The sequence below is a fragment of the Aulonocara stuartgranti genome, assembly GCF_965226115.1.
Source record: "Aulonocara stuartgranti genome assembly, chromosome: 16".
In the NCBI taxonomy this organism is placed as follows: domain Eukaryota; kingdom Metazoa; phylum Chordata; class Actinopteri; order Cichliformes; family Cichlidae; genus Aulonocara; species Aulonocara stuartgranti.
In genome coordinates, this window is record NC_138952.1 from 7770456 (window position 1) to 7798245 (window position 27790).

The 27790-nt window shown below is 37.9% G+C and overlaps 1 protein-coding gene and 1 long non-coding RNA gene across 6 annotated transcripts in view; one reads left to right on the plus strand and one right to left on the minus strand.

Annotated features, from left to right (window-relative positions):
- Positions 1-27790, minus strand: part of dpp10 (dipeptidyl peptidase like 10) — a 269569-nt gene that overhangs the window by 57458 nt on the left and 184321 nt on the right. For all 5 annotated transcript variants that reach the window (XM_082509271.1, XM_082509272.1, XM_082509273.1 and 2 more), the window contains 2 exons: positions 13456-13550; positions 10668-10742 (listed from right to left, as the gene is read on the minus strand). In XM_082509271.1, the coding sequence (XP_082365397.1) occupies positions 10668-10742; positions 13456-13550 (170 nt within the window). The remainder of the gene's footprint in view (positions 1-10667; positions 10743-13455; positions 13551-27790) is intronic.
- Positions 17574-18811, plus strand: LOC309691550. Its single transcript, XR_014272049.1, has 3 exons — positions 17574-17745; positions 17821-17887; positions 18413-18811. It is a non-coding gene; the product is annotated as an uncharacterized lncRNA (long non-coding RNA).

Below are 27790 nucleotides of genomic sequence, written 5' to 3' on the forward strand. Positions count from 1 at the left end.
TAATACTCAGCAGAACACTAAATTTGTATTTGTTTGAGGCTAAAAACAGTACTCCAGAAATGCTTTACACAGACGACTGATTGAACCAATCAGTTGTTAAAGATTCGTTTTTTCAAATGGATTAAATGCTCAAAAAGATATGCAGCATAAGCCACATTCAGGTATGTATTCATTTAGCATTTTTTATTCTATGCATGCAACACCTTATCAAACCTTGGAGACCTGCTGCGGTCTCCAAGGTCTTTTACCTTTGTTTCATCTGCCTGACCTGCATAAAATATCAGACCTGGTTTTAATAAAGAATGCAGCTGATTTGATGTGATAAAAACAAGCAAATGATGTAACAACACAAGTCACGGGCACAAATGGGGAAATCTACTTTCTGTCTCTGTCTCTCCTCGTGACGGATCTACGCTGCTCAGGCTGCCTGAGGCCCAACAGCCCGACTAAGTCTGTTTGCCTTTTAGTCCACGTAATTCTCTGACTCCATCAGCTGAGCCTGAGCCTTCATCTTAGGTAGGAATGTAGCTATAGTCAGACTCAGTACTGTAATTTTAAACATATAATGTGGATTTGACTCTGCAGCAAAAAGATAAACCTATATAGACAAATAAAACCTCTTTTTATTGCCTATATCTTTGCTTAGGATAGGTAAAAAAGACAAGCACACAATGTTGCAGCTGTGACTGAGGTCACATACTGTTATTTCTATATATATGTTGTTAAAATACTTCAAAAGCAAAATGCAATCCAAAGCAAATGATTAGAATGGATTGGGGTGGGGACAGTGGGGTGAGGGTGAATTTGACTGACACATTTCTACCAAGATGCAAAATTGGCCAAGAAACGTGATGAATGTTTTATTTCATTCAATGCACCAGAGATGAACCCATTAGAGAAGCAATTTACTTCTCCTGGAAAAGCAGCTTTTATTGCCCTTCATCACAAAGGTGTCATTTTGAGTTAGTTTTTTTTTTTTCCTCAATAGATGAGACGCACAAACAGTGTATCATAAATCTATACAGCAGGAACTATGTCCACTTCAGTTCTCTCACTTTTTGCACAAAAGGTAAGACTTTTCCTCCATGTACAGGGTGGGCCATTTATATGGATACACCGTAATAAAATGGGAATGGTTGGTGATATTAAAGTCCTGTTTGTGGCACATTAGTATATGTGAGGGGGCAAACTCCTCAAGATGGGTGGTGACCATGGTGGTCATTTAGAAGTCGGCCATCCTGGATACAACTTTTGTTTTTTCAATAGGAAGAGGGCCATGTGACACATCAAACCTATTGGTAATGTCACAAGAAAAACAATGGTGTGCTTGGTTTCAACGTAACTTTATTCTTTCATGAGTTATTTACAAGTTTCTCTTTGTTCACAGCCATTGACATGTCGAAGAGGTTAACACCTGAGGAGCGGATCAAAATTGTGTTGATATCTGGTGAACGCAGTAACCGGGTCATTCCAGCAGATTTCAATGTAAGACACCCTACGAGACCACCCATCTCCCATGCTACAGTTAGCAAACTGCTTGCTAAGTTTCGTGAAACTGGTTCAGTGTTTGATTTGCCAAAATGTGGACGCAAGAAAACTGTCACTAATGAAGAAACATCAGTGGCTGTCCTAGCATCATTCAGCAAGAGCCCACAGCGTAGCACTCGCCGCATGTCGCAGTGGCATTAGTCGAACATCCCTTCGGCGGATATTAGCTACTCACAGATGGCACCCTTACAAACTCCAGCTACTGCAGCATCTCAACGAGGGTGACCCAGATCGGCGCACAGAATTTGCAGAATGGGAAAAACAGAAATTGGAACAGGACCCTCAGTTCACGCAGAAGATTTTGTTCAGTGATGAGGCAAACTTTAATGTGAATGGTGAAGTTAACAAACCAAACCACCGCTATTGGTCTGACACTAACCTACACTGGATGGATCCCTCCAAGACTGTTGGGACAACAAAAGTGATGGTTTGGTGTGGTATATGGGGTACAACGATAGTGGGTCCATTCTTCATCAATGGAAACCTCATCAATGGAAACCTGGATATTTGAAATTGCTACATGATGATGTGTTTCCCTCTTTATGCACTGAAGCTGGCACGTTCCCTGAGTTTTTCCAGCAAGATGGTGCACCACCACATTATGGGTGCCAGGTCCGAGCATTCCTAGATGAACAGTTTCCTGGAAAGTGGATTGGTCGCTGTGGGCCAGTTGAATGGCCCCCAAGACTGACCCCCTTAGACTTTTATCTTTGGGGTCATCTGAAGGCAATTGTCTATGGTGTGAAGATACGAGATGTGCAGCACCTGAAACTACGGATACTGGATGCCTGTGCTGGCATTTCTCCTGTGGTGTTGCTATCAGTGTGTGAAGAGTGGGATAAGAGGGTTGCATTGACAATCCAACACAATGGGCAGCACATTGAACACATTTTATAAGTGGTCAGAAACTTGTAAATAACTCATGAAAGAATAAAGTTACGTTGAAACCAAGCACACCATTGTTTTTCTTGTGACATTACCAATAGGTTTGATGTGTCACATGGCCCTCTTCCTATTGAAAAAACAAAAGTTGTATCAAGATGGCCAACTTCTAAATGGCCACCATGGTCACCACCCATCTTGAGGAGTTCGCCCCCTCACATATACTAATGTGCCACAAACAGGACTTTAATATCACCAACCATTCCCATGTTATTACGGTGTATCCATATAAATGGCCCACCCTGTAGAATGAAATACAGTTGTGAAAACCTAAGTACACCTCATAACTTGAAGTAGTCATTTTATGTGTGACTTAAGTTTCTCATCATTGTGGAACAGTTTTGGTCCACTCTTCCAGAACACTGCTTCAGTTTATTGATGTTTGCAGGCATTCATTTATGCACAGCACTCTCACCGTCCCACTACAGCATTTCAAGGAGCTATTGATTGATTCTTGATTCTTTTCTTTTTCAGCCATTCTGTGGTAGATTTGCTGCTGTGGGATCTTTCTCATGTGCATGGCCGAGCTGGAGCGTCCGATGCTAGGATCTACACATTCCAAATGGCCTTGCTAAATGTAAGATCATTAGCAAACAAGACGTTTGTATTAAACGACTTCATAAAGTCACAACAGTTGGACTTTCTATTTCTGACGGAAACATGGCTCCAACCCGGTGAGTCTGTAGCGTTTTCGGAACTGGTCCCTCCCAATTTCTCATTCTTCAGCCTCCCTCGGTCCTCTGGCAGGGGGGGAGGCCTAGCCACTGTGTTCAATCCTCGATTTCATTGCCATCAAATATTACAGCATGACTCATTTTCTAGTTTTGAACTCCAGCTGTTTGAGTTACACCTTAATCCTGCTGCGCCTCTGCTGTGTGCCCTCATATATCGCCCTCCCAAGTTTAATAAGGATTTTATCAAAGAGTTTTCTGATTTTATGGCTGGAATCGCTCTTAAATACGACAGCTTTTTGATCCTTGGCGATTTTAATATTCATGTCTGTTGTGATTCGAAACTTTTGGTCAAGGACTTTTTAAATATTATTGATTCCTTTAACTTGACCCAGTGGGTTTCTGGTCCCACGCACGAAAAAGGTCACACACTGGACTTGGTGCTTTCCCACGGGTTGGAAGTGTGCATCACGGATATATCCGAATTACGCATTTCCGATCATCTTCCTGTGTTGTTCACTCTAACACTGCGCTGCTCGATGGACAAGTCGAACGCCCCACTGCGCAAAAAGCGAGCGCTTAATGTACTAACAGCACCTGCCTTTTCTGCTGCCTTTATGGACTCTGGAATATTGAACTCCAATTGTAAAAATGTTGAGGACCTTTCGGCTATTCTTCATTCTACTTGCACTTATATCTTGGACTCTATTGCACCATTCAGAACTGTGCGCGCTAAGAATTCATCAGAACCGTGGTTGAACGATTACACCCGCTCCCTCAGACGCGACTACAGACGCGCTGAAAGGAGATGGAAAAAGGACAGATTGTATGTTTCCTTACAGATTTTAAGGACTCGTCTCTCTGCTTATCAAGAAGCTGTAAAAACTGCAAAAACACAATTTGTCTCAAACTTAGTATCAGCAAACGGTCATAGGCCTCAGGTACTTTTTAACATTCTTAATCGCTTTTTTAGTTTATGTGATAATCCTGGAGTTACTTCTTCACCAAGTATGTGCGATGATTTTTTAGCATTTTTTAATAACAAGATCTTATCGATTAGGGCCCTTGTTTCGTTGTCTGTTGTCTCAGTTCAAAGCCCTCCACCTGTGTGTTCAGCTGTCTTAGAGCAGTTTGATCCCGTCTCCCTTAAGGACCTGACCGCGATAGTTAGTGGCCTAAGATCATCACACTGCCCCTCTGATTCTCTTCCCCCGAGTCTGCTCAAAAACACTTTTAATATTGTTGGCCCTTTTATTCTGAAATTGATTAATACGTCCCTTACTACAGGCTGCATCCCACTATGCTTCAAACAAGCTGTAGTTCAGCCTCTTCTTAAAAAACAAAACCTGGACCCAACTGTTCTGTCTAATTACAGGCCCATCTCAAAGCTTCCTTTTCTATCTAAAGTTTTGGAGAAAGTGGTCTATCTACAGTTGCAGGCACACCTCGATTCTAATATGATCTCAGAAAAATTTCAATCTGGTTTTAAATCATTACATAGCACTGAGACAGCACTTTTAAGGATTTTTAACGATATTCTCTTAACTATGGATTCTGGCAGCCCTGCTGCCCTTTTACTGTTGGACTTGTCAGCAGCTTTTGACACGGTTGACCACGACATCCTGTTATCACGGCTAGAATCGCATGCTGGCCTAAAAGGATCTGCCCTTCAGTGGTTTCGCTCCTACTTGACAGAAAGGTTCTTTTATGTCAATATGGGCCCCCACAACTCCAAATTAGCTCCTCTTAAATACGGCGTTCCTCAAGGCTCTATTTTGGGTCCCGCCCTCTTCGCACTCTATTTGCTGCCATTGGGCTCCATCTTCTCGCGGTACAGTATTTCATTTCATTGCTTTGCGGATGATCTACAGATTTATCTACCTTTAAAATCAGGATCAGATCAACCGCAGCTCTTATTACGCTGCCTTGACGACGTTAAACAGTGGTTATCATTAAATTTTTTACAGCTCAACGAAAACAAAACTGAGGTTGTCATTTTTGGCAATTTCAATCATATCGATAGCACGTTGGGTACCCTCTCCTCGTATTGTAAAACACATGTAAAAAACCTCGGAGTTTACATTGATGGTTCTTTTAAATTGAATAAGCAGGTGAGTGCAGTAGTTCAGTCCTGTTTTTTTCAGCTAAGACAGCTAGCCAGGATAAAGCCATACCTTCCGGTTGACGTCTTCGAGCGTATCATCCACCTTTTTCTTACTTGCAGATTGGACTACTGCAATTCATTGTATTATGGCCTAGATCATGCCACCATCCATCGCCTTCAGATGGTTCAAAATGCTGCTGCTCGCCTGCTAACCGGTACCAAACGGAGAGAGCATATAACCCCAATTTTAGCCTCTTTACACTGGCTCCCTGTCCCCTACAGGATCCAATTTAAACTCTTACTTTTTGTTTTTAAGTCACTCAACGCCCGAGCCCCCCCCTACTTGTCAGAGCTCCTCTCTGCCTATGCTCCAGGAAAACCCACGAGATCTAGTTCAAAACTATTGTTGTCCATTCCACGGACTAACCTCAAATCTCGTGGTGATAGATCCTTCTCTGTGGCAGGTCCCAGACTTTGGAATAGTCTCCCCTTTAATATTAGATCTGCTCAAACTCTTGAGCAATTTAAATCTTTACTAAAGACACACTTTTACGCTCTGGCTTTTAACACATTATGACCCAAGCATTTTGGATTTATCTGAATTAGTTAGTATTGTTTCAATTCTTCTATTTTATTGTTTCTATTGTTATTATTGTATTACACTGTAGTTTTTAATTTTATTGTTATTGTTAAGCACTTTGTGCAGCATCGGCTGTTGGAAATGTGCTATATAAATAAATCTGACCTTGACCTTGACCTTGACCATGGCCGAGTTTAGGCCAAGCTTTAGCTGTCAAACAAATGACCTCACATGTGACTTTGGCACACAGAGCAGTTCATGGTTGACGACAGCAAAGTGCCCAGGAACAGTGGCTTCAACACAAGCACAAATCATCGCCCCTCCATCACCATGCTAACCATTATTATTTGGTATTGCATTTTATGCTTAATGCACAATCTGACCGTGAGGTGAATTTGCCCACCAGCAAACTGCCAAAACATCTGCTTTTATCGAGTTGCTCACATTCTCTGATTATCAATTAACTAAATGCTTTTGATTAGCAGCACCTGGCTTCTACATAATCTCTTCCAGTTCCAGTGGAATAAGCATGAGTTGACAGAGTCTTAGTTTTGTAGGTAAATCCCAATGCAGATGACAATTACAATTAGGAATGCAATTCAGCAGCATGCAATAAAAACATCACTTTATAAAGACTACTGCAACAGACATTCAGGAATTATATCAGTCTTAGGTTTTGTTTTTCATTTATTTTTGTGAATGTTTCTTAGGTGTAGAAGAAAAGTGCTTTGAGTGCTCAAGTACCAAAGACTTACATAAGAACCTGTCCATTTCATATTTTTATTTACTGAAATAAAATGTGTATATGTACCTAGCATTTTCATGAGGATAATGTAACTAATTTAATGCTACAGGTGTCTCCTTTAATTGAATGTATTAAAACTGTGTTTTTCATATTTATATGACAAGGCACTCGAAAGTTAAGTCATGACAGTGACATTTTATTAGTTATTTCCAAGACTTTTCTTTGTTTGTTCGAATGGAGACAGTCCAAATTTAATATTGTTTTTCATAATGTGCACAACAGATAAGCTAGAACATATTACAATTTTTGTAAAATAAATAAATAAATAAAAAGTTTTCAATATTTTGCATTAATTAATAAAAGCTCTCAAGAACTAAAACAAATATAAAAAAGATTATAAAACAAGTTCTGCAGACAAGAAACAGTCAGTCTGCTGAAAATGAAAGTGGAAAACTATTCATCTAATTATTTATTTGTAATAAATAAATACTTTCATTGTTTTTTATTTCTTTCCACTGTAATTTGAAGTGATTTTTTTCACTGAATTATTGTTTTCTTGAGTTTGATGTTAGCTGCGTGTTCTGTTATAAGGAAGTTTGTTGCATGCATCCTGCTTATGTTATTAATTATTCATCAGCACTTCAAAAGGATAAATGCACAGCACAACATTTGCCATTATTTATGGGTCACCAGATCAAGTCTCTTTAACTCTTTAAAACTTGAGGCAGTCACGTTGAATATCAAAGGAAATAAACAAAGTCAGTTTGTGTAGGAAAGATTCTGATTTACAGCCTCTGAAGATTACATCCTAAAGGGAAGGACTGTATTAACATGTTTTATTATTGGTATACCCAAAGCTGTGACTGTAAGATGTTCCCTCGCTGTTTGATTTAGCTGCATAGTTTAATTTCAAAGTGTGCTAGAGGTGCAGGACAGTGTACATAAAGGCTGGTGTTTTTACACAATACCGCTGCTACTGCCTATTAGTTAAAAAAAAAAAGCCTACTGTTTGTCAGCTACTGCTGCCAAGGGATTTAACAAGGCACACAGGAAGTCATTTTAAATTAACAGCAATTTTATATGCTTCCTTTTTTTAGATTAGAAATGGACCAACAGTGCAATTTCTATTAGATTCTTGTGTCAGTATAACCTTGTGCTAAATATAAGCTGGGCTTCCGGCCACTCGGTGTATTTTATTGTTCCAAATTGTAAGTCTAACCCTTCATTCAAAATATGCAAATCAGCTCTGATTAATCTCCTTGTCACTAATCCTCACAGTTGATCCCTTCCAGAGTGGAGGGTCCAATTTGCATATCTCATTTTGCATCTACTCTTTTCTGATGGAAAGCCGGTAATTATGGTTCAAGCTTGCCCCGCTGCTCTATTAGTGAATAAACGTGATCTGCCAGTCTCAGCATGAGCCACAAAGGAATTTTAATCACCCCCTGACCCTGGCCCTCGTCAAAATTTATTAAGCCCATGAGGACTGAAGCTTAGATGTTTATTCAACTATGTATTTCAGCATGGGTTTGTCTTTCAACACCTGGTGATGCTCTTTTATTTCCTTTTGTTTTTGGTTGCAATCATTTAAAATAAAGCATTTGAATGACAAGACAAATTGTAAGTTAGTCCGCTTGATTTTTAACCTCTGTTAAAGGGGTTAAAAATTTCTTCTCATAACATTAAAACCTGTTTAAAAAGCAGGGGACACATACTTCATGTTTTCAATCTACTCTTGTGTAAATGTACTTTTCGCAGGCAATTCAGATCACATTGCACTGCGCTCTGTCTGTGTCCAACATATCACTGTCACTGTGCAATGTAATACACGCATAAGTCCCTTTAACCTTGTGAGCTCAAAGTTATCATCAGTGTCAACTCTAACCCTACCATGATTTGAAGAACAGTAAAAATTTCATCTTTAAAAAATTATTTTTTTTCATGAATGGCATTTTTCTTTTCTTTGCATATATATTCTCTGCATATTCTGGTAGAGCTAGGGTTGGGGTCAGCATGGGCAGTAAATAATTATTTAATGTGTGTGAAGGTGGAAACAGGGTACAGCATGCAATTTAAGCATGTGCTCCTAAAATAACAAGGTAAGAAAATACCATGTAGTCGCTTTTATGACAAGGTAAACAGCTATTGATGCAGTGAATATTGTATCTTAAAATGACTGGTTGCTTGCTTTCAAATAATGTATAATTTAAATTACAATTGAAAATACAGCAGTACATGTTTTTCCTTTTCTCAGTGCATAATCAAGCCAGGAAGTATTTCTTGATTTAGAGCACAACAACCACTCCAAATGGAAGTTCTGATTAAACTTCCTTTTAAATTACTTCCCTTTCTTCTTGGGTTAAATTAAACTACTGCCAGTTCACTGTTGATTTACATTCTAGTTTTCCTTCAGATTATCTTTCCACAGTTTATGTGCTATAAAAGTATAACATAATGACACAAAACACAATAGCAATAACAAAGTTCAGATGATTAGCTTTCTTTACTCATGCTGATTTTATTTCACCGAACATACATTTCTGCTCTTTCTTGCTTTCTAATTTCACTTTTGTCACTTCTTCTTCCCACGTTACCGAAAGCCTCATATTCACCTTTTTTTCTGTCAGAGTTTCCTGAGGCAATAAATCGCTGGTTGCTGCTCTTTAAATATCATTATATTTCTGTCACTGTGCATTTTAGACCTTCTGTAACGTTGCACAAATCCTCCTCCATGTTCTGGAAGATGTCACATGAAGTTTCTGTTGATAATCTTTTGGCTTTAGTCCTGAACCACAAGCATCTAGAATTTGAGGAACCTGTCCTATCTCATTAGGGTAATTTCTTTCCTGACACTTTACTGATTAAATATGTTAAGATTCAGAATTTCCTTTACAACAAAACCCTATTTTTCTCTCTCTGTTTAACCCTGTATGACAACCTCAATCAGGAGTTCTTTTCTTAAGTACTTTTATTCATTCATTTTATTCAACATTGTATTTATATGTGTGTTTATAATCTAACTCCCCAAAATAAGTTCCTATACAACTAAACTACATTGTGAATTATATTTCTAAGAAAGTACTAGGGAGGGAGGAGGTACACCCTAGACATCTGGACATACTGCCGGTCACAAGGCAACAAAAAATATATTAGAAAATTTTTTTCCCATGAAATGCAAGTGAGAATGTAGTTTATAGCATTATTCATAGGTAATTTAAAGAGTGATCTTGTGTGTGTGGGAGCCACATGGATTTATGGCCTATAATTGGCCCCACACAGGCTTTCATGAGCCAGATCAGGGCCCACCATGGTTTATGTGGTTAACTTGTGACTATGTTATAGGTCACATGGGGCCTGGAATGAAAATAAATAAATAAATAAATAAATGAAAATACAAGATGTGGGCCTAACCAGGGATAAATAAAAACAATAAAATCTTGGCAGGCATCTTACTTTTTCCCCCCAATAAGATAAAAAAAAACATTTTCGGTGATCTGCTCAACACTTGTCTCAACACTGAAGCCAAGAAAGTCATTTCCTTTTTAAATGGATCACAGCCTGCTTTACACTCACTAAACCATGTACCAAAATTCCAACTATATCTGAAGCACATGGTTGGCTTAACCTGCCCATGAAGTCTACTCAGTCCAGTCAGGAACACAATGAGAAAATACGAAAATGCATTTATTTCAGTTTCACTGTGACTTCAAGTAAATTATTTGACTCCTTTTTCCCAGCAGCAGTGACCACATTGTTCCATGCTGAGCATGTTGTGCACTGAAAGAGTCGCTGTCTGTTTACAAAGCAAAAACTCAATAAGCACAGAGTCCTATAGGCACAGTTTAAGTCAACATAAAAAAATGGTATGAAACCAACAGCCCAAACTTATCTATTTACATTCCACCCATCTGAGAGGGCAGCCAGTGTCTGCATTCCATTGCATATTCTATACACACCATATGTAGATATAACAGTCTCAGTATGACAGAGATGGAAAAATAAGAAAATAATAAAAAAAAAAAAGAGTATTTTCTTCTTGAAAAAAAAATGATGATTGTACAGATCTAACAAACTTACCGGTTTCACATCATATGCGAAGAGCACATATTTCAGGTCAGGGGAGACTGCATACTTCGCCACGTTGAAGTTAATCTGATGAAAATAATAAAGAAGAAGAAATATTTTACAATACGACAAAAAAGATCAACTCTAAAGTACAGTACCAATGAAAAGTTTCAGTACACCTACTCAACCAATGAATCTCGATGAGTTTACATTAGGTCAGTTGAGTGTGAAGATCAGGGGATCTGATGCAATCAACTGTCAGCTATCATTAGTCTGCAGGTATGTTCAGTGTTGGGGAGTAACAGAATACATGTACCGGCATTACGTCTTTAAAATACAAAATATGAGTAACTGTATTCTGTTACAGTTACCGCTTAAATAGGTGACAATTAGAATACAGTGATTTTGTAGAAATAAATGGATTACACAGTGGTCTTTTCCTGTTTCTAATTTTGGTAATTCTATGAATCCCCAGAAACCCAAACAAAACACGCAATAAGAGCCTCCAATGTAAGTGTCCTGTTACATCAGAACTGCACATGATTATTTGCAGCTAGCAGGTTGTTAATGCTATCCATCAAGTCTACCAGTCTGCTGTCTATGAACTAACCTCAGCTAACACCAGCTAAAGATGTTAGCTCGGTGGCAAGTAGCCTTCAGTAATAGCAATAAATTACACAGCAATAGTACAGGGTGGGCCATTTATATGGATACACCGCCTGAGCCAAGGTGTGAAACTGGGTGTGGGTCCCAATCAGCCAGAGTTTCGCGTGAGTTCATTGTGAAACCTGGCCCCACCTTATCATGCGAATTCCTGAGATCAGATGGCCCAGGATGTGAGTGGGCGTTAAGGTGTCTGGGAAGGGATCTCAAAACTGGATTATAGATGGCTATAATCCAGTTTTGAGATCCCTCCCGAAACTCTGGCTGATTGGGACCCACACCCAGTTTCACACCTTGGCTCAGGCGATTAGAGGATCATCAGGGGGTCCTTTTGTCCCTCTGTGGGGGGTTACTCCCACTAGGTTTATATCTGGGACTCTCCACCATTTGACCTTAGAACTGAAGAAGCTTCTCGGATGAGAGGTGAAACGTCTTCAAGTAACTTAAAGAAGTCCAGACGCTTTTATTTGCAAGCTCCTTTGACTACGATGACCTGGATGACTGAGAACCTTCACAGACAAGCACACCATTGTTTTTTTTGTGACATTACCAATAAGTTTGATGTGTCACATGGCCCTCTTCCTATTGAAAAAACAAAAGTTGTATCCAAGATGGCCAACTTCTAAATGGCCACCATGGTCACCACCCATCTTGAGGAGCTTGCCCCCTCACATATACTAATGTGCCACAAACAGGACTTTAATATCACCAACCATTCCCATGTTATTACGGTGTATCCATATAAATGGCCCATCCTGTAGATTCATGTAGTTGTAAAAAGCATGACAATATATCAAGTAATTCAAAGTATTCAGAATATGTTACTCATATTAAGTAACTTAACAGAATACGTTACAAACTACATTTTGGGCCATGCACTCTGTCATCTGTAGTGGAATACATTTAAAAATAACCTTCACAACACTGGGTATGTTTTGGCTCAACAAATGAAGATCACTTTAAGTACAAACAAAATACGATGCGTGTATCTGAATCACGCTGTTGTGGTCATGCTAGATAAGTGTTGACTTAAATCTTCAAAGATGCCTACAGCAACCCCCCACACCCACCCCGACACACACATCACAGGTCCTTCTTCATGGCAAGAACCACCTAATAACAAAGTCACTGCCCCTGGAAACCAAACTCTGGACTCCAAAGTCAAAATCTCTCATGTAGAGATTAACATGCTTTTATTTTTCTAACCTTTCTACCCAAAATGCCAGAAAGTGAAACTACAGAGTACAGTCTACAACGAGCAACACCACTGTGCAACCTAAATATGTAGAGGGTAGGAAAAAAAATCAACTGAATGGAAATTCTCTTAATGAAAAACATTTAAGACCAATCCAAAGAGGATTTAAACTTTCACCAGAGACAAAATTTTACCAAGGGCTGTTAGGGGCTGATCATATCTCTATAACTCTTTTTGAATTACCTTATGTTTCACCCTCAGTTTCTACCTCAATTAGCTTACATAGTTTTCTTTTTGCAAAGTTACCATTTTAAATGAAAAAGCTTTCTTCTGCCTAGTAAATTAAACATTACACTGACTCTCTACACCAACCTGTGGTACAAATTGGTGTTACATGAAAATAAAGCATGATCTTTATTTAGCAGAATAGTCAAATTTGATGATTTTATTTACATTTAGTTTGAAATTATTTTTAAGGTCACAAATGCAAAATGCAAAAAATGTACCTTTAAATATTTTTATCAATTGGAGAGAAGTTATCTAAATGTCAGGGGCCGGACCCCGCCTCCAAACACACCCATTCTGGGTCTTATCTATATATGACTCCTCCAGTTCTACAAGCTGTTTGTTCTTGTTTTCATGCCCCACCCTCCCTCCCTCACGTTTTTTCAATTCTTTCACTTCTCATTAGTACATGGGGACCTGCCAGGCCCAGTCCCCATCGGGGCCTTCCCCAAACCGGAGCTCATTTCTTGATTAAGCTATTCACCTTTATCTACTAAAAATGCTACCAAACCTTAAATGAGGACTTGGGCCCAGCTAGTGAATTAATATTTGAGACAGTTTTGGCTTCTTAATTTCCTATAGACACGCCAGAATAGAGTGTGCCCAAACTTTTGAATGGCAGTCACCAGCCAGTAAACAAGACTAATAGTTACTTACAAATGTGCCGTTTGTCAGGACGATCTCTGTTTCATTTGTGAGGATGTTGAACTTGATGACATGGCCGTCACTGTTCCTGTAGATGACTTCAGAGTCTGTGTGAACAAAAAGGGAGAACAAAGAAAAAAAACACCTGCATGAATTCTGAAAGCTGTCATAAAAATGTAGAGAAAAACTTTAAACTGAAAGAACAAAGCAAAGCAGCCATTGTGGATTTGTTTAGAGTTGTCAAGATGCCATTAAAAACAACATCTTTTCAGCTTCACTGTTCCCTCAAATTAAAAAACAGTAAAAACGCCGCAGACAGCCAAAAGGGTTTGAGCGACGGTGATGTAATGTGATTAACTGCGAGCATGAAAAGTGAGATTTAACTGTCAGACAAACACAAAAGGAAATGCCCAGATTTTTCATCTCGCAGGTAGCGCGGCATGCTGTGTATTGATGGGAGCAGCATTGTGTGACGCTGCCAGGAAAACATCTTTTTGTACAGAGCAGAATTGGATGGACGTGACTGCATTGTTTGGTTTGTATTAAAGCTAAACACTGAGAAACACAGGCAACCATAAATGTCAAGGAATGTATGCATCCACATTTATAGTATTCATACAAGCAGAGTGAATCCACATTATACTAACAATCCTAATGCTCGGTGTAGTGAAAGACAAAGAAATCTGATGGGGATAAGCAAAATTTTCCTCATTCATGTTATTGATAGTGAAATTATCCATGTAAAGAGCAGATTTCCATCATCACAAACAGCAGCTTCCAAATTAACAGGCACAGGGAGAAAATGCACCAGCAATTAAGTATACTTTTCTTTTTGTTTCACCTGTTCAAATTATGCATCCGGCTTTCAAATGTACTTGTATGAATGCAGCTCCTGTACTATTCTAGCTGCAAATAAAGGCCCCAAATAGTGAGGCTGAAGCAGTGACAAAATGTGGGTTTGACGAATCGAACAAAAGGACAAATGAATCTCTGGTGTAACAAACAGTGAGTGAGGTGAGCAATGCCATAAAAACAGCGGGTGGCAGAGATGTGACAAAGAGTATTGAAAGAAGAAAAAAAAACCCGACCAGTATAGTTAGCTCTAAGAAACAGCAACAAAGTTAACCTTGAAATTTTTATCTTCTCTGGGAATTCACCCTCCGATTTTTCTTTGGCTAGCTCTGCTGGATAGCTATCAATCCAAAGTGAAATATCTGAACATTTAATGGACACTTGGAACAAACATTTATTGTTCCCAGATAATTAATCCTTTTTTGGCTTTTCATTATGTGCCATTGTCAGGTGAAAACAATTTGTCCCAAACCTTGGCTTCTGGCTAAAATCTGTTTTATATATATCCCGCTTATATATATCTCCAGCATTTTGCCCCAAACGCATCTATCAAAGTGTCGCAGCAGGCTGGAGCTGCAGTCTGTGTGTCATTTGTTTAACTGTTTGTGAGGTATGTCTCTCTTTTTGCTGCATTTGCATTTAGGAGAAGATCATCCAAAGACATGTTAGAAGACATGTTATCAGAAGGTAAATATTAATTTTGCTTGATTCACCATACTGAGATCTGCAGTATAGGAAAGTTTATCCATGGATTTGCTGTGTTTTAAAAATAAAATTCTGTTTTTTTGCCTGTTGTTTTTAATACTCAAGTTTATGACGCCATTTTCATATTTGCTATTGATATTTATCTATAAAAATTACTATTACTATTAAGTTTGTTTTGATTAGACCTTATGAAACTACTTTATTCTTTCAACTTTTATTTATTTAATCATTTCAATTATTCTTTATTTTGTTTATTTGAGATCTATTTTTAGTTAATTGAAATATTTGTTTATTCTATTTGATGGAATTTTTTGGCTTTATTAAGTTATTTGTTTTTTATTCATTTATTATCTTTTTTATTTTGTTTTTGTTTGCCGGAGTTTTTTTTTTTCCTGTTTTGCTCCCATGTTTTAGGATAAATAATAGATCTTTAGTTACCTTTATATTAAATGATTGCCTTAGTATATCATAACCGTTTTCTAAAGTTATCACTGGGTGGATTATGCAAAACAAACAATGAACAAAAAATGTAAAACATACGTGAACTGCAGAACAAGTAAGAGGAGGTTGTGATGGATAGAGAGTAAGAAAGGGAATAAATATATGGACTTGCTTTGTATTAAAGCAGATGATGATTGATTCACCTAAACATAACCATAACATAATTGAATAACACTCGAACTCTAAAGACAACGGTTGTGAATTAATATGTTTCCTTATATATATTTAGATATATACACTTGCAAAAACTGAAAATGTGTTGTTGATAAGCTTGATTAAATACGTTTTAAAGATAGTCTGAGGATTATAAATAAAGTAATAGTAATGGCTTTTCTCAGATGACGTTAACCTGCTAATAAGTAAGTAATAATGTTATCATTTCATCACAGTCGCATATAACCACGACTAAAGTGCATCTGACTTCAGCTGAGGGTTCAGTATATAAATCTACGGTGGAAGTAGCACAAACAAATAAGCATGACCGAAGAATATTTCACAATTGATAGCCACAATACCCAAACTCACTTTTATATTATCTTCTTTTAATGTAAAACTTGTTCAGTAGATTTTTATCAGTAGAGGAGCTCATACTGCATGGCATGAACTGGAGATGAGTTTGTGGTAGTTTACTGTACAACAGAATTTTTCAATGCAAAATACAAACATTAGACATTCATCTCCGTAGCAACAGCACCTCTTGAATCAGGATCTTCAGGGTACTCAAAAACTATTCAAAATATTCAGCTATGTGAGCGAGTGCTCTGAGAAAGAACAGGGCCAAGTTTCCTGCCAGGGAAGTAACATCTTCGGAACAATCAGATACACAAATAAAGGTTGACAATCTTAAAAGTTAAGTATGCAAGAAAAGAGTCACAGAGGTGAATGGCGCTTTAGCTGCAAATTTGAGGAAACGGCAAGAAATGTCAGGTGATAATGTTTTTATAACTGTCAAACCCCTTCAGCTGCAATATTTAATATTGGTTGGGCTATACAAATAAAAGTGCATTGAATGAATTGCATAAAAATGACTGGACCTTATTGGATGGAAGCTGTGGCTGATGAATGATGATGAATGAGCCTGTGGTTGAATGAGCTAATGTGAGCTAAAATTTCACTATGCTGCCTGAACAAGCACAATTCTCCATTCAGGTTTCCATCACAAGTTTTTGGCCCTTTTCAGATGTTCTTTCCAGTAATCTGACAGCAATTTAACACAGTTGCGCAATGTCAGAATATTCCACCTTTTCATTTGTTGATAAATGTCACAACAGCAATCTCACCAAGTCACACTTGCAACCCTAAAACCTTTGAAACGGAATACATCTGATTGAAGACGGCGAAATCGATTGGCACACAAAAGATTTCGGTATATTGGTCATGCTGTTCAGTCTCATGTGCTTAGTGTCAAATACAGCACACACTGTGGCTCTTTCCAGAACAGCTTCTGTATGTCTGAATAAAGTTACAGAACATTACAATGAATATTTCTTAATAACACGAAACAGCCTCATACCTTAGATGGCATTTGCAGAAAGCGTGTCTTTTCAGATCCAGATGATGGCCATAGTTGTTTTTACATATACAGTAGAATATGGTATTACCTGAAGCAGGCTCATTTCAGTGCAGAGCCACATCAGCTACTGCAATAGTCCTGCTCTTACTGGATTTATATACCAAATTGACAAATTTAAATACGGTATTTCATTTGGCTATAATAGTTGCACATCTACAAAATACCTTGCAATCCACCTCAACATCAGCATTTCAAGATGCTACCTGACACAGCTGTGATGCAGTCAGTCTGCCTTGATACAGGTAAAGTAGATACATTGTGGGTTTAGTCTTCATTAGTAATATTCTCGTGTTTATACAGATTGGCATTTTCCTAGGAGCTGGTGCAAAAATGAAGCCTGAGTTGCATCTCTATACACTGCTGAGTTAACCAATTTTGCCATAATGCTGAAAAAACAGTGACACTGTTCGCTCTTAAATTTCCATGTAAAACTGACTCTAAACATGCAGGGTGTATCATTTACAGAAAATGTACCGTGCTTTGTTTATGTTCATGTAACCCCTATAGACATGGTTACTAGTATTTTCTTGTTTTTACCTGGTATTATTATTTCCGACACCCCTTGAACACACTTTGATTTTCCGTAGTTCAGTGAATGCAACAAAAGCACGTTGCTGCATTAAGCTAGGCAAAACGGAGCAAGACACCGAGAGCAAATAACAAGCTACACAGTGAGTCTTTTGGTATAAAATAAGTGTTATAAAGTATTTTCAACAGTCTCTAACTTAAAGTTATGTACTTTTCAGAGGCCTTTATGTGTTTTACTCTCGACCAAAACCAGGCAGAGCGTGTATTTGTTTCTTGGGAATTCCGGTGAGTTACTAGAGATGATAAGTTAGCAGGAAAACTTATGCTAATTTTACATGTGGTAAACACTGCAACAGTGCGAATTCCGTATTGTCTAAAAAAAAGCTAAAACCAGTCGGAGTACTTGAATCGTGTGTGAAATGGAATGTCGTATTTTATTTTATTGTCTATTTGATTGGGCATCTTCACAAATGTGCAAAACTAATGCAGGATGCACTTCTCTTTTAGCCATAAATGTTGTCCAGTGCCTTTTCTGCACTTTGTCATTTCAGTTATAGGTTAATACATGTAAATAAGTTATTTAAAACTAGTTACGTTACAAACATTTCATGATGTGATTACATATGCCTTAAAAAGGGGTATTTAAATACAATTGATTGTAATGCTGTAAAGCAATACAAATGGAATTCATAGAGACAGAACAATGTTAAAACGACAGTGTACTTGATTTTGAAAACTTTATGAGATCTCATTTTATTTAGAAAAACTGTTAAGAACTATTTTGTTTATTGCTCTGTACTGTATGTGCAGACTGGTTTTTTGTGATCCTGGATCTGAAGTGGTTCTGGATATGGATGGCGAGCCAGACCCTGTGAAAACTCTTGGCGAATCCAAAAGCAGTGTGGCCAGCTGTTCTGGATGCAGGAGTAGAGCTACAGTCTGAATTACTTCGAATCGCAGGATTTCAGATAAGCAAGAGCAAAAACTGCTTACTTCATACGGATTGTTTCTCTGGGAAACTATTGAACTCCCAATATCCTGCTCATCAGGAGTCAGGTCTAAAGAGACTACTTATTTTATTTTATTTTGTTGTTATTTTCAAAAGAGCGCTCTTCTCTGTTGATCTTCTGTTAATTTTCTATGCTGTTTACATTGGATTATTGCACCACTGTAACATTGTAATAAATCTGCCGGCTGTTCAACACTCAATTCTCTCAAATTTATTTTACTCCTCTCGAATCTAGTCTATAAGTTTAACCCTACTATACTAAGCAGGTGTTACATTCATGTCAGTGACAACAGCAAACTTACAACAGCTGTGAACACTGTGCCAAAACTCTGGCTCCAATTTGTAGGTCCCGAGTGCCACCACTCATTCTTTACCCTGTTGTTTATAGATGAGTATATTTTTGATCTTAAAACTTGTGATGTTGTGTTACATTGTTAGACTCACACAAAACGTACATGTATTCAGTGGGGGTCCTATGCCTGTTTGCCACCCTGGGCGAACACTCCCTCTGCGAGCTGGTTATTAGATGCTGCTCCAGCCAGAACAGAGAATCCCCCGCCGCTCCGCCCTCCTCCCTGAGCCGTAATCAGCAGGCGCACCTCGCAAACGGAGGGCGCCCTTACTCCCAGCAAATGGGCGATAGAAAACCGATCGGTGCCTATGCCATTCCCAATATGCGCTGGCATGACGTCGGGGCAGCATGAGTACGAGCATTTTATTTTATTTTATTTTATTTTACTTTATTTTTTGCCGATGCTCGTGATGCCGCCCCCCACCTCCTCGGGCAACCGCCCGTATCAAAAACCGCTACTGAATGTATTACAGTATTTGTCTTATTGTTCCTTATTTCTTAAGCTTCCTGGTAATGATGGTGGACCCTGATTTGTCTTTACACTTATATCTCACTATAATAAATGGTTAGAATCGGTCATACTATATGGATCCCTCAACCAGATTCGTAATATTAAAGTGTAAATATGTTCTAGGTTCCTTTCAAAAAATATAAATTATTATTGATTTTTTTCTTCATGTGATTACATTTTGGTTAGCTTTAGGCACAAAACTACTTTCTTTGGTTTCGTTTCTGCTTGCTCGGCTCACTGGCAGTGTAATTATGTGAGAGCAAACAATGCGTGGATCAGGGTAAGGGTCACGTCTGGGTCCCAGAGGTTATTCATTGCCATTGGTATTGTAACAGCTGTACTTCACATGTAGTAGCCGTCTTTACTGGTTAATCCCAAACATTCCAGATGTTGTGTTTCAGTCAGTGGTGTACTGACTGCTTTTCACCTTTCTGATACAGTCTTAGCAAACAAATGAAGAAACACAAAATACTTTAAGATTGATCTGCTTTACTCTTGGCTTTGGTTTGGATGTAAAATATTTTTCATTACAAACAAGTGAGCAAGTGAGCGACAAGGTGATTAAAAATACTTAATTTTTGAAACATTAATAATAATAATAATAATAATAATAATAATGATGTATTTGACTCCCCCACATCACAGATGTAAACTATGGAAAAGAGCTTATTGGGAATTTCCCTAAGATACTTGATCAACAGTTCAAAGCTTTGAGGTGCTGCTCGTTCTCTGTGACCAGGATGATATTTAATCAATTATGTGTGTAGGATGAAGGTGCTTAACAAATTTCCCACGTGTGGGACTAATAAAGGTTATCTTATCTTATCTTTTCTGTTTCTCAAAAATTGATCTTCAATATAATTGTGTTCACACTTTTGGTCTATGTGATCCTGCATTGGAAAAAAACGATCGGGTTTCCAAAGAAGTGCTTTGTGTTCAGTACACTTGTCTCGTAGAAATATACTAAATATAGGTTCCAAACCCAGTTTCTTACTATCAAAAACGAGATCGGTTGAATAGTCCTTTTGTCTTTGACTGCACAGCTTTTCTTGACCTTGATTGAAAACAAGAGAAAAGTTGATTCTGAAAACAGAGCCTTTCAGCACTGGTGGGAGACTGAATATACTGTATGTTTAGAAACATTGCTGGTAAACCCATTTATTATTTGTGGAGCTAATGTGGCTGGGATTTAATTTAAGACGGCACTACGAGTCACAACATAAGCTGAAAAACTGAAATGCAGAAACTACAGAAGTAGAAGAGCTAAAGAAGAATCTGACATTTCAGCAGACGTTTGTCACCAGAGCAAAATCACAAAGTGAAGCTGTTGTGAAAGCAAGTTTTATTGTAGCAGAGGAGACAGCCAGAACACCGGGCTATTTACCGGGGGAGAGTTTCTGAAGAGCTGCATGATGAAGGTGTGCGTCTTGTGTCCAGACAAAACGCAGATTTTGGCAAATGTGAGCTTGAGGAGAAATATGATTGCTGATCGGGTTGGTGAGATGGCCACTGATTTAAGAACACAGTTGTGTGAAAGAAGCAAAAACTTCATTGCATACTCTCTTGCTGTGGATTGAAAGTACAGACATGATGGACATTGCACAGCTGACCATCTGAATCCATGGAGTGTAAATATTGGACATTAAATCGATGCACGGGACAACGACAGGAAAAGACATTTATGAAAACGTATTTCAAAGTGTAACTGACATGAAACTGCCCTGGGACAACAGATGGAGCGCTGGTGTTGTGCAGGATGTAGAATCTAGTAAAGATGCAAGAGGAGAACTGTACCGTGAGTTAACTGCATATTACTGCATCACACACCAGGAAACACTGTGTGGTAAAGTCCTAAAAATGGAGCATGTAATGATCACCGTAACGCAGACCGTAAACTTTATCTGAGCTAAAGGTTTAAATCACCGCCATTTATTCTGGAATAATGTTACTGTCTGTTTTTATTCGTATTTATGTTTAAAAAAAACCATTGTTTTAGTGTGTTCAAAAAATGTTTATCTTGTTTGGTCCGCGACCTAAAGTGTGCCTTTAGTTTTGGCCCCTGTGCAACTGAGTTTGACACCACTGCTTTAATGCAATGGCAGACATTGTTCTTATGATTTTCCCACAAAAAAATGGCACTGTTTTGAAATGTAGTACCAAAAAAGCATCTTAAGCACTTTGCCACATGTAATCGTATTTTTTTATGCAGGTTGTAAAAAGGTTGACAGCCCAGTGAAAAATATAATTTCATTACCAAGGTGGAATTAAATTAAATGACTATATAAAGAAAAGCTGCTCACCTGTGTCAACCCTTCCTGGTGAAGAACTCATCCACTTGAACTCATCTCTGAATAAAATTATTTTCTTAAAAACTGGCTATGCAGCAATGCCCAAAATAAGGTCCAATACAAAGTGAGTTCCAATTTCACTTGATCAAATTTAATTATATTTATTTATAGAACACATTTTTAAACCGGTGTTATAGGTGCTTCACACAGGAAACAACTTCAAAACAAACTTCTTTAACTACAGCGAGGATCCTTTTAAAGTTTAAAAGTTACTGAAAGTTTAAAAATTATATGAGTCGGTAAAACAACACTACACATTACAATTTATGTAATTAGTTGTGTTGATCGTTGTTTGCATGAACTTAGTTGATGCATTGTTTGAAATGTTTCTTTTCATAAAAGATGTCCAGGAAGTAATAAAGTAACACTGAAGCACTGTTCCTTCATATTTATAGAATTAGACCAGCTCTTATTATGAATCACTTCAGTCATTTAGGAATCTTCCTAAATATAATTTACTATTTGACTGCAACTTCAACAAGCAATGGGAATGGATCACAGCTCTGTTAAAATAAATAAAAAAGTGAACTTGTTTTATTGATAGTGTCAAGTCAATTAAACTTCTTGGATATTGATGTGGTCAGTTAAGTAGGAGATGGGGTTGTTAATCAGTTTCGGATGCTTTGGTGTTAGTGAAATTAACAGGTGATTTAAGGGCCAGCAATGACACAACCCCCACAACAGGTTTTGCCAGTAGAGGCCTCTGACACATTTTCTGACCATTTTAACTAGTTTTGCATATGGATTGGGTCACTACTGATAGCATGAAGCAATACTAGGACCCCACAGAGGTTGCACAGGAAGTCCCACTCCTCCAGGAGAGCACATAAATAAGTGCCATTGCCAGAAGTTTTGTTATGTCTACCAGCACAGTCTGAAGAGAATGGAGGAGATTTCAACAGACAGGCAGTTGCTCTAGGAGAGCCAGACAAGGCCATAGGAAGCCCTTAACCCATCAGCAGGACCGCCATACTATCTGCTGCCAGAGCCCTACAAAATAATCTCCAGCAGGCCACTGGTATGAAAGTCTGACCCAAAAAAATCAGAAACAGGGATGAGGGTGAACTGAGGAACCTGGACCGTGGAACCTGATTGGTATTTGCCATAAAATACCAGAACTGAGAGGTTCTCACAGATGACGGGAGGGTCACCCTGAGCAAATGTGACAGATTAAAAAGGTCTGGAAAAGCCATGAAGAATGTTATGCTGCCTGTAACATCATTCAGTATGACTGTTTTAGTTTGGGGTCAGGGATGGTCTGGGCGGCATATCCATTAGGATACCCCATTAGATATCGAGAAGAAATTCTTGGACCCACTGTCAGACCCTATACTGGTGCAGTGGGGCCTGCATTCCTTCTGGGGCACAACAATGCCCGGCCTCATCCTGGTTGATGATGGAATCGCTACCGCTGACTGTCATACTCTCATTCCTAACACATTACCCAGTCCATATGAAATCCATGTAATTTTCTTCTGAATGTGAAAGAATACCAGGGAAAGCTAACCATTTCTACCCAAGAATAATTTGTCATTGCCAGGAATCTGCTTCAGTTAAATTACTCACTCAGATGCTACATGTCACAACTTCTGTTCTGATGTGTTTCCAAATCCTCAGACATTCTGATTACGACCAGGTTTATGCAACAACGTCATGGTTTATGCGTGGGATATAATTTTGCTTGCTTTCATATTTTTGGAACTCACTTTAACATAGCACACATTCTTGCAAAAAATTTTGCTATATATAATGGGAGCGGGGATAACAGCCTTAAAATCTTACAGCTATTATGGATGACAGATTACTAAAATTGGTTAAATTAGCCTACCTGGAGGAAACAGATTGATGACGTGAAAAACTACTGCAGCAAAACTACAATCCCTCCAAAAATACTGACATCTTTTTTCTAGAATTATCAACCTAATTGCCATTTAATGTTCAGCAGTGTAAAATCTCAAATCAGCACCTACCTACGGGAGTGAAATTAATATTTAGAGCTGATAAAAAGGAACTCATTCAAGTGATCTTTAAAACATTACTGTAGGTCTCTGCACTGCTCTGCACTTGTCTCCTTAAATAATGTAATGTTCTTATCTGAAAAAGTACAAGCTAAGATTCTAATGTATAAGTAATGTCCTACGTCTGTAACCCGATGAATAATAAATGACCTCAACTTTTTCTACCAGGCTTATGTAGACTTAAGTAATGGTCACTGTACCCAGCACATGCTACACATGCAGCTGCAGTATCTGAGTTATTTGAAGAGTAGATAGGAATTCTCCTGAATAGGGCTTAATTTAAGACCTTAGCTTTGTGTCTTATATCTTTAAGTGGATTTCTTTGATGTGAGTCCTATCACAAGGTGTCTTTTTTTGCCAGCAACTGTGGTTCAGTCAAAAAAGAGTGGACACTTAAAAAGTGTGGATTTTTTATTCACCTTTTTTGGTGAAAGCATTTATAGGCCATAATAAATGACCGCAGCGGTTTGTGCCCTTTTAAAAATCCATGATAATAGTTGTATTGTTGAAAAAAGGGTAAGCAGTGAGTGCATAGTCACTTTACAGTATGTGCGGCTTATGAGTGCAGGCAATGGGCCTCATGGGAACACCAGCTATATCAACTTTGTATCTAACAGCCGTGATTAATTTTACATATTTATGCACACTCAATGTATCAAGATTATCTTTCTAAGTAGTCAGATTATGTGCTTGGAAATGGGCGAATATGCTCATGATGGCCTCTTATGATCAGTAGAAGTGATCAATCTCAATATACGCATAGGGGATTTTGACTAAGTGAATGCATTAAAGTGATTCAATAAACATTGTAAATGATAAACACGGCACTCACAGAGGAATAAGTGAAGTAAAATTTTACAAAAATAAATAAATAAATAAAAAATAATGAAATAAAACTGAAATGAAACATCAAGAATTTGTGAGGGCACAAAAGACAATATGTAAAACAAAAAACATATGTAAAAGGCAGAGGAAACATCATAAAAATGTGACAGATTGTGCATACTCTGTAAATATCTATCTGCTGCTGTGCATAATCTTAGTTAATGGGAATAGTGCACTGCATAATATCAAACAATCAATTAATAACCACATATAACCAGAGATGGGCAGTAAAAAGTACTGAGTTACATGAGGCGTGTTACTGTAATCTGATCACTTTTTTCATGTAACTAGTAAAGTAAGGGATTACTACTGCAAAAAAGGTAATTTTTTACTGTTAATTTCCCGTAAGCATGCTGTGTTACTGCGTAACTAAACTGTGATTTTGTCTGTGATTGTCTCATGACAATGACATACGAGCGTGCGACGTCCGTGGCAGTGTGTATATCAACAATCATATCGAGAGAGAGTTATAGATGGCAGACAGTTGGTGTTGTAACCCATCGCCTCTGTTCAAAGACGGTCGCTCACAGTGGACATAAACGACTTCTTTTACTCCTCTTTCAAGCCATTTATGTCCACTGTGAGTGACCATCTTTGAACAGAGGCGATGGGTTACAACACCAACTGTCTGCCATCTATAATCCAGTTTTGAGATCCCTTCCCAGGCGCCTTAACACCCACTCACATCCTGGGCCATCTGACCTCATGAAATCACATGATAGGGTGGGGCTAGGTTTCGCAATGAGCTCAGCCGAAACCTTGGCTGATTGTGACCTACACCCATTTTCACACCGTGGCTCATGTGATTAGGTAGAGGATCATTAGGGGGTCCATTGTCCCTCTCGGTGGGTAACTTCTACAGAGCTTAAATATGGGACTGGGATTCTGGAATATGCAGAAAATAGGTTTTAATATTAAACAAATTTCTTCAATTCAAAGACTGTTGCATATAATTAAATTTTTGCTTGATTCATAAAGTTAAAAGATTAACACTAATAAAACAAGTTTTAAAAAAAGACTTTTTCATTCAACTACATTTTATATGATGGATTATGCAGAAAAAAGAGAATTGGGCTGAAAGGTCTATTGCTTTATTATTTTTAGTATTCAGGTTGTGTATCATGTTAAAGTAATCAGTAATTAGTAACTAATTACTATTTTCAAGTAACTTGACCAACATTGCATATACCCAGAAAACAACAACACACAAAAAAGAACACTGTTATAATTAAAATAAATTCAGGGTAACTGTTATCACATTTTTACCTGAAGAGTAAACAAAATAGATTGGTTTAAATAGAAGCACCACGTCATGATACCACAGCATCATCTTGGAAAACACAGCAGATGGGCTGTGTCACCTTCAATAGTCAATAGAACAGACATAGCCTGGTATTAAATTATGACTAAGGAAAAGGAAATGCAATATTTAGTGTAATCAAACTACTGTTGCCTTATACTTCAGATAGTTATACAGTCCTTATCCATAACAACACTCCAGCAGCATTTGTTTTCCTGTTGAGTGAGTTTCACACACATACAATGCACATATTAAGCAACCATATTTATACAATAGGGTGCCATGCTAAACTACAAGCTAACAATAGGGCCATATTTTTGTACTGCACCACATCCACCTTCACTGTCAGCTCCACTTGTTTCTGAAAGAGAACAGTGAAAACTCTCCGTTCACTGATAATCTTTCACACGTCAGCCACATGTGGACAGACCACAGTTCTAAAAAAGATGCTTTTCTTTAACAACTCTTTTTGTATCTAGCTCGAAGGAGAAATGTCACCAAACCCAGCTGGGCTTCATATCCACAAACAAATATCTGACATATGTTTGACACAAATATAGCATTCCTCAGTGTTCCTGGAGAACACCAAAAGGGGAGAAACAAATACAATGTGTGCCTTAAAATCCTGCCACTTCAGTGACAACCCCTAAAATACTAATAATCCCTCGGAATTCTCTCCCGGGTGAGTATTCATTGCCATTCAGTGAACAGCCATAGAAAAAGACTGCTTGAAGAAATAAGAAAGACTTGGGTAATGATATCTCCCCCTTCCAGTGTTTGTGTTTAGTGAGCCACAAGACTCATTGTAATTTCCCTTTGAAAGCAGCAGATTTATTTGGGTTTTTAACTGTCCAGCTCCAGAGTCTGCTGCCCACATAACTGCCATAACTGTCAGGAATTAAAAGATTAATACTGCCAGGAGACTGCAGGCAGTGGAGGAATAACAGCATTCAGTTCTAACTATAGAATCCTATAATAGTGTATCACATTTCCTAAACGTGCCTGTTTTTGATCGCTTGAGGAAATGGTAATAACAGAGCAAATATAATATATTTGTACCTAAAATGTGAGACTCTTGGTCTGTTTTCAAATTATCATAATAATAATAGGTAGTTATTCTTTAATATATGTCCACACATAGTACTGTAATACTCTTTCTGACCTGGTTGTGACATCTAAACATTTCTCATTATTATTCTTGTGAATTATGTTTTGTCATAGTTTTGGGATGATCCTCTCCTGATTTAGGATGAGAAGGATCCCTGTATACAAAGCAAGGTCTGTAAAAAATGATCATCATTATTATTTTCATAGCCAGCTACCAAAATATAACCTCACTGATCCATTTATGCTTATATATATTATTGTTACATGACCAATATAGATTTTGTAAGAGAGCATCAGTTGTTTCAGAAAATATAAATTTTTTTACATTTGGTTAACTAACAGTATCATGTAGTGGTCAAAATAATATCAGGGGTAAACTGATGAAGTCTGATAAAATACTGCCAGGGCCAGGCTGCAAAGAGAGGAGGTCGGGGCTGATGGATGAGTTTAAATACAGGACGGCACTGTTTGTTTTAAATCTTTCAATTCGATCATCAAAATGTCTTTAAACTAGCGGCTCTAAAATCGGGTGGGGTATGGAAAATATAATTTTTGTATTGAACAAAAAAAAAATTTGTGGATACTATTGGCTCACCATCATTTCAATTAAATTTAAACGTGGTTTTTTTTTCATTTATTTATCTATTTATTTTTGGTT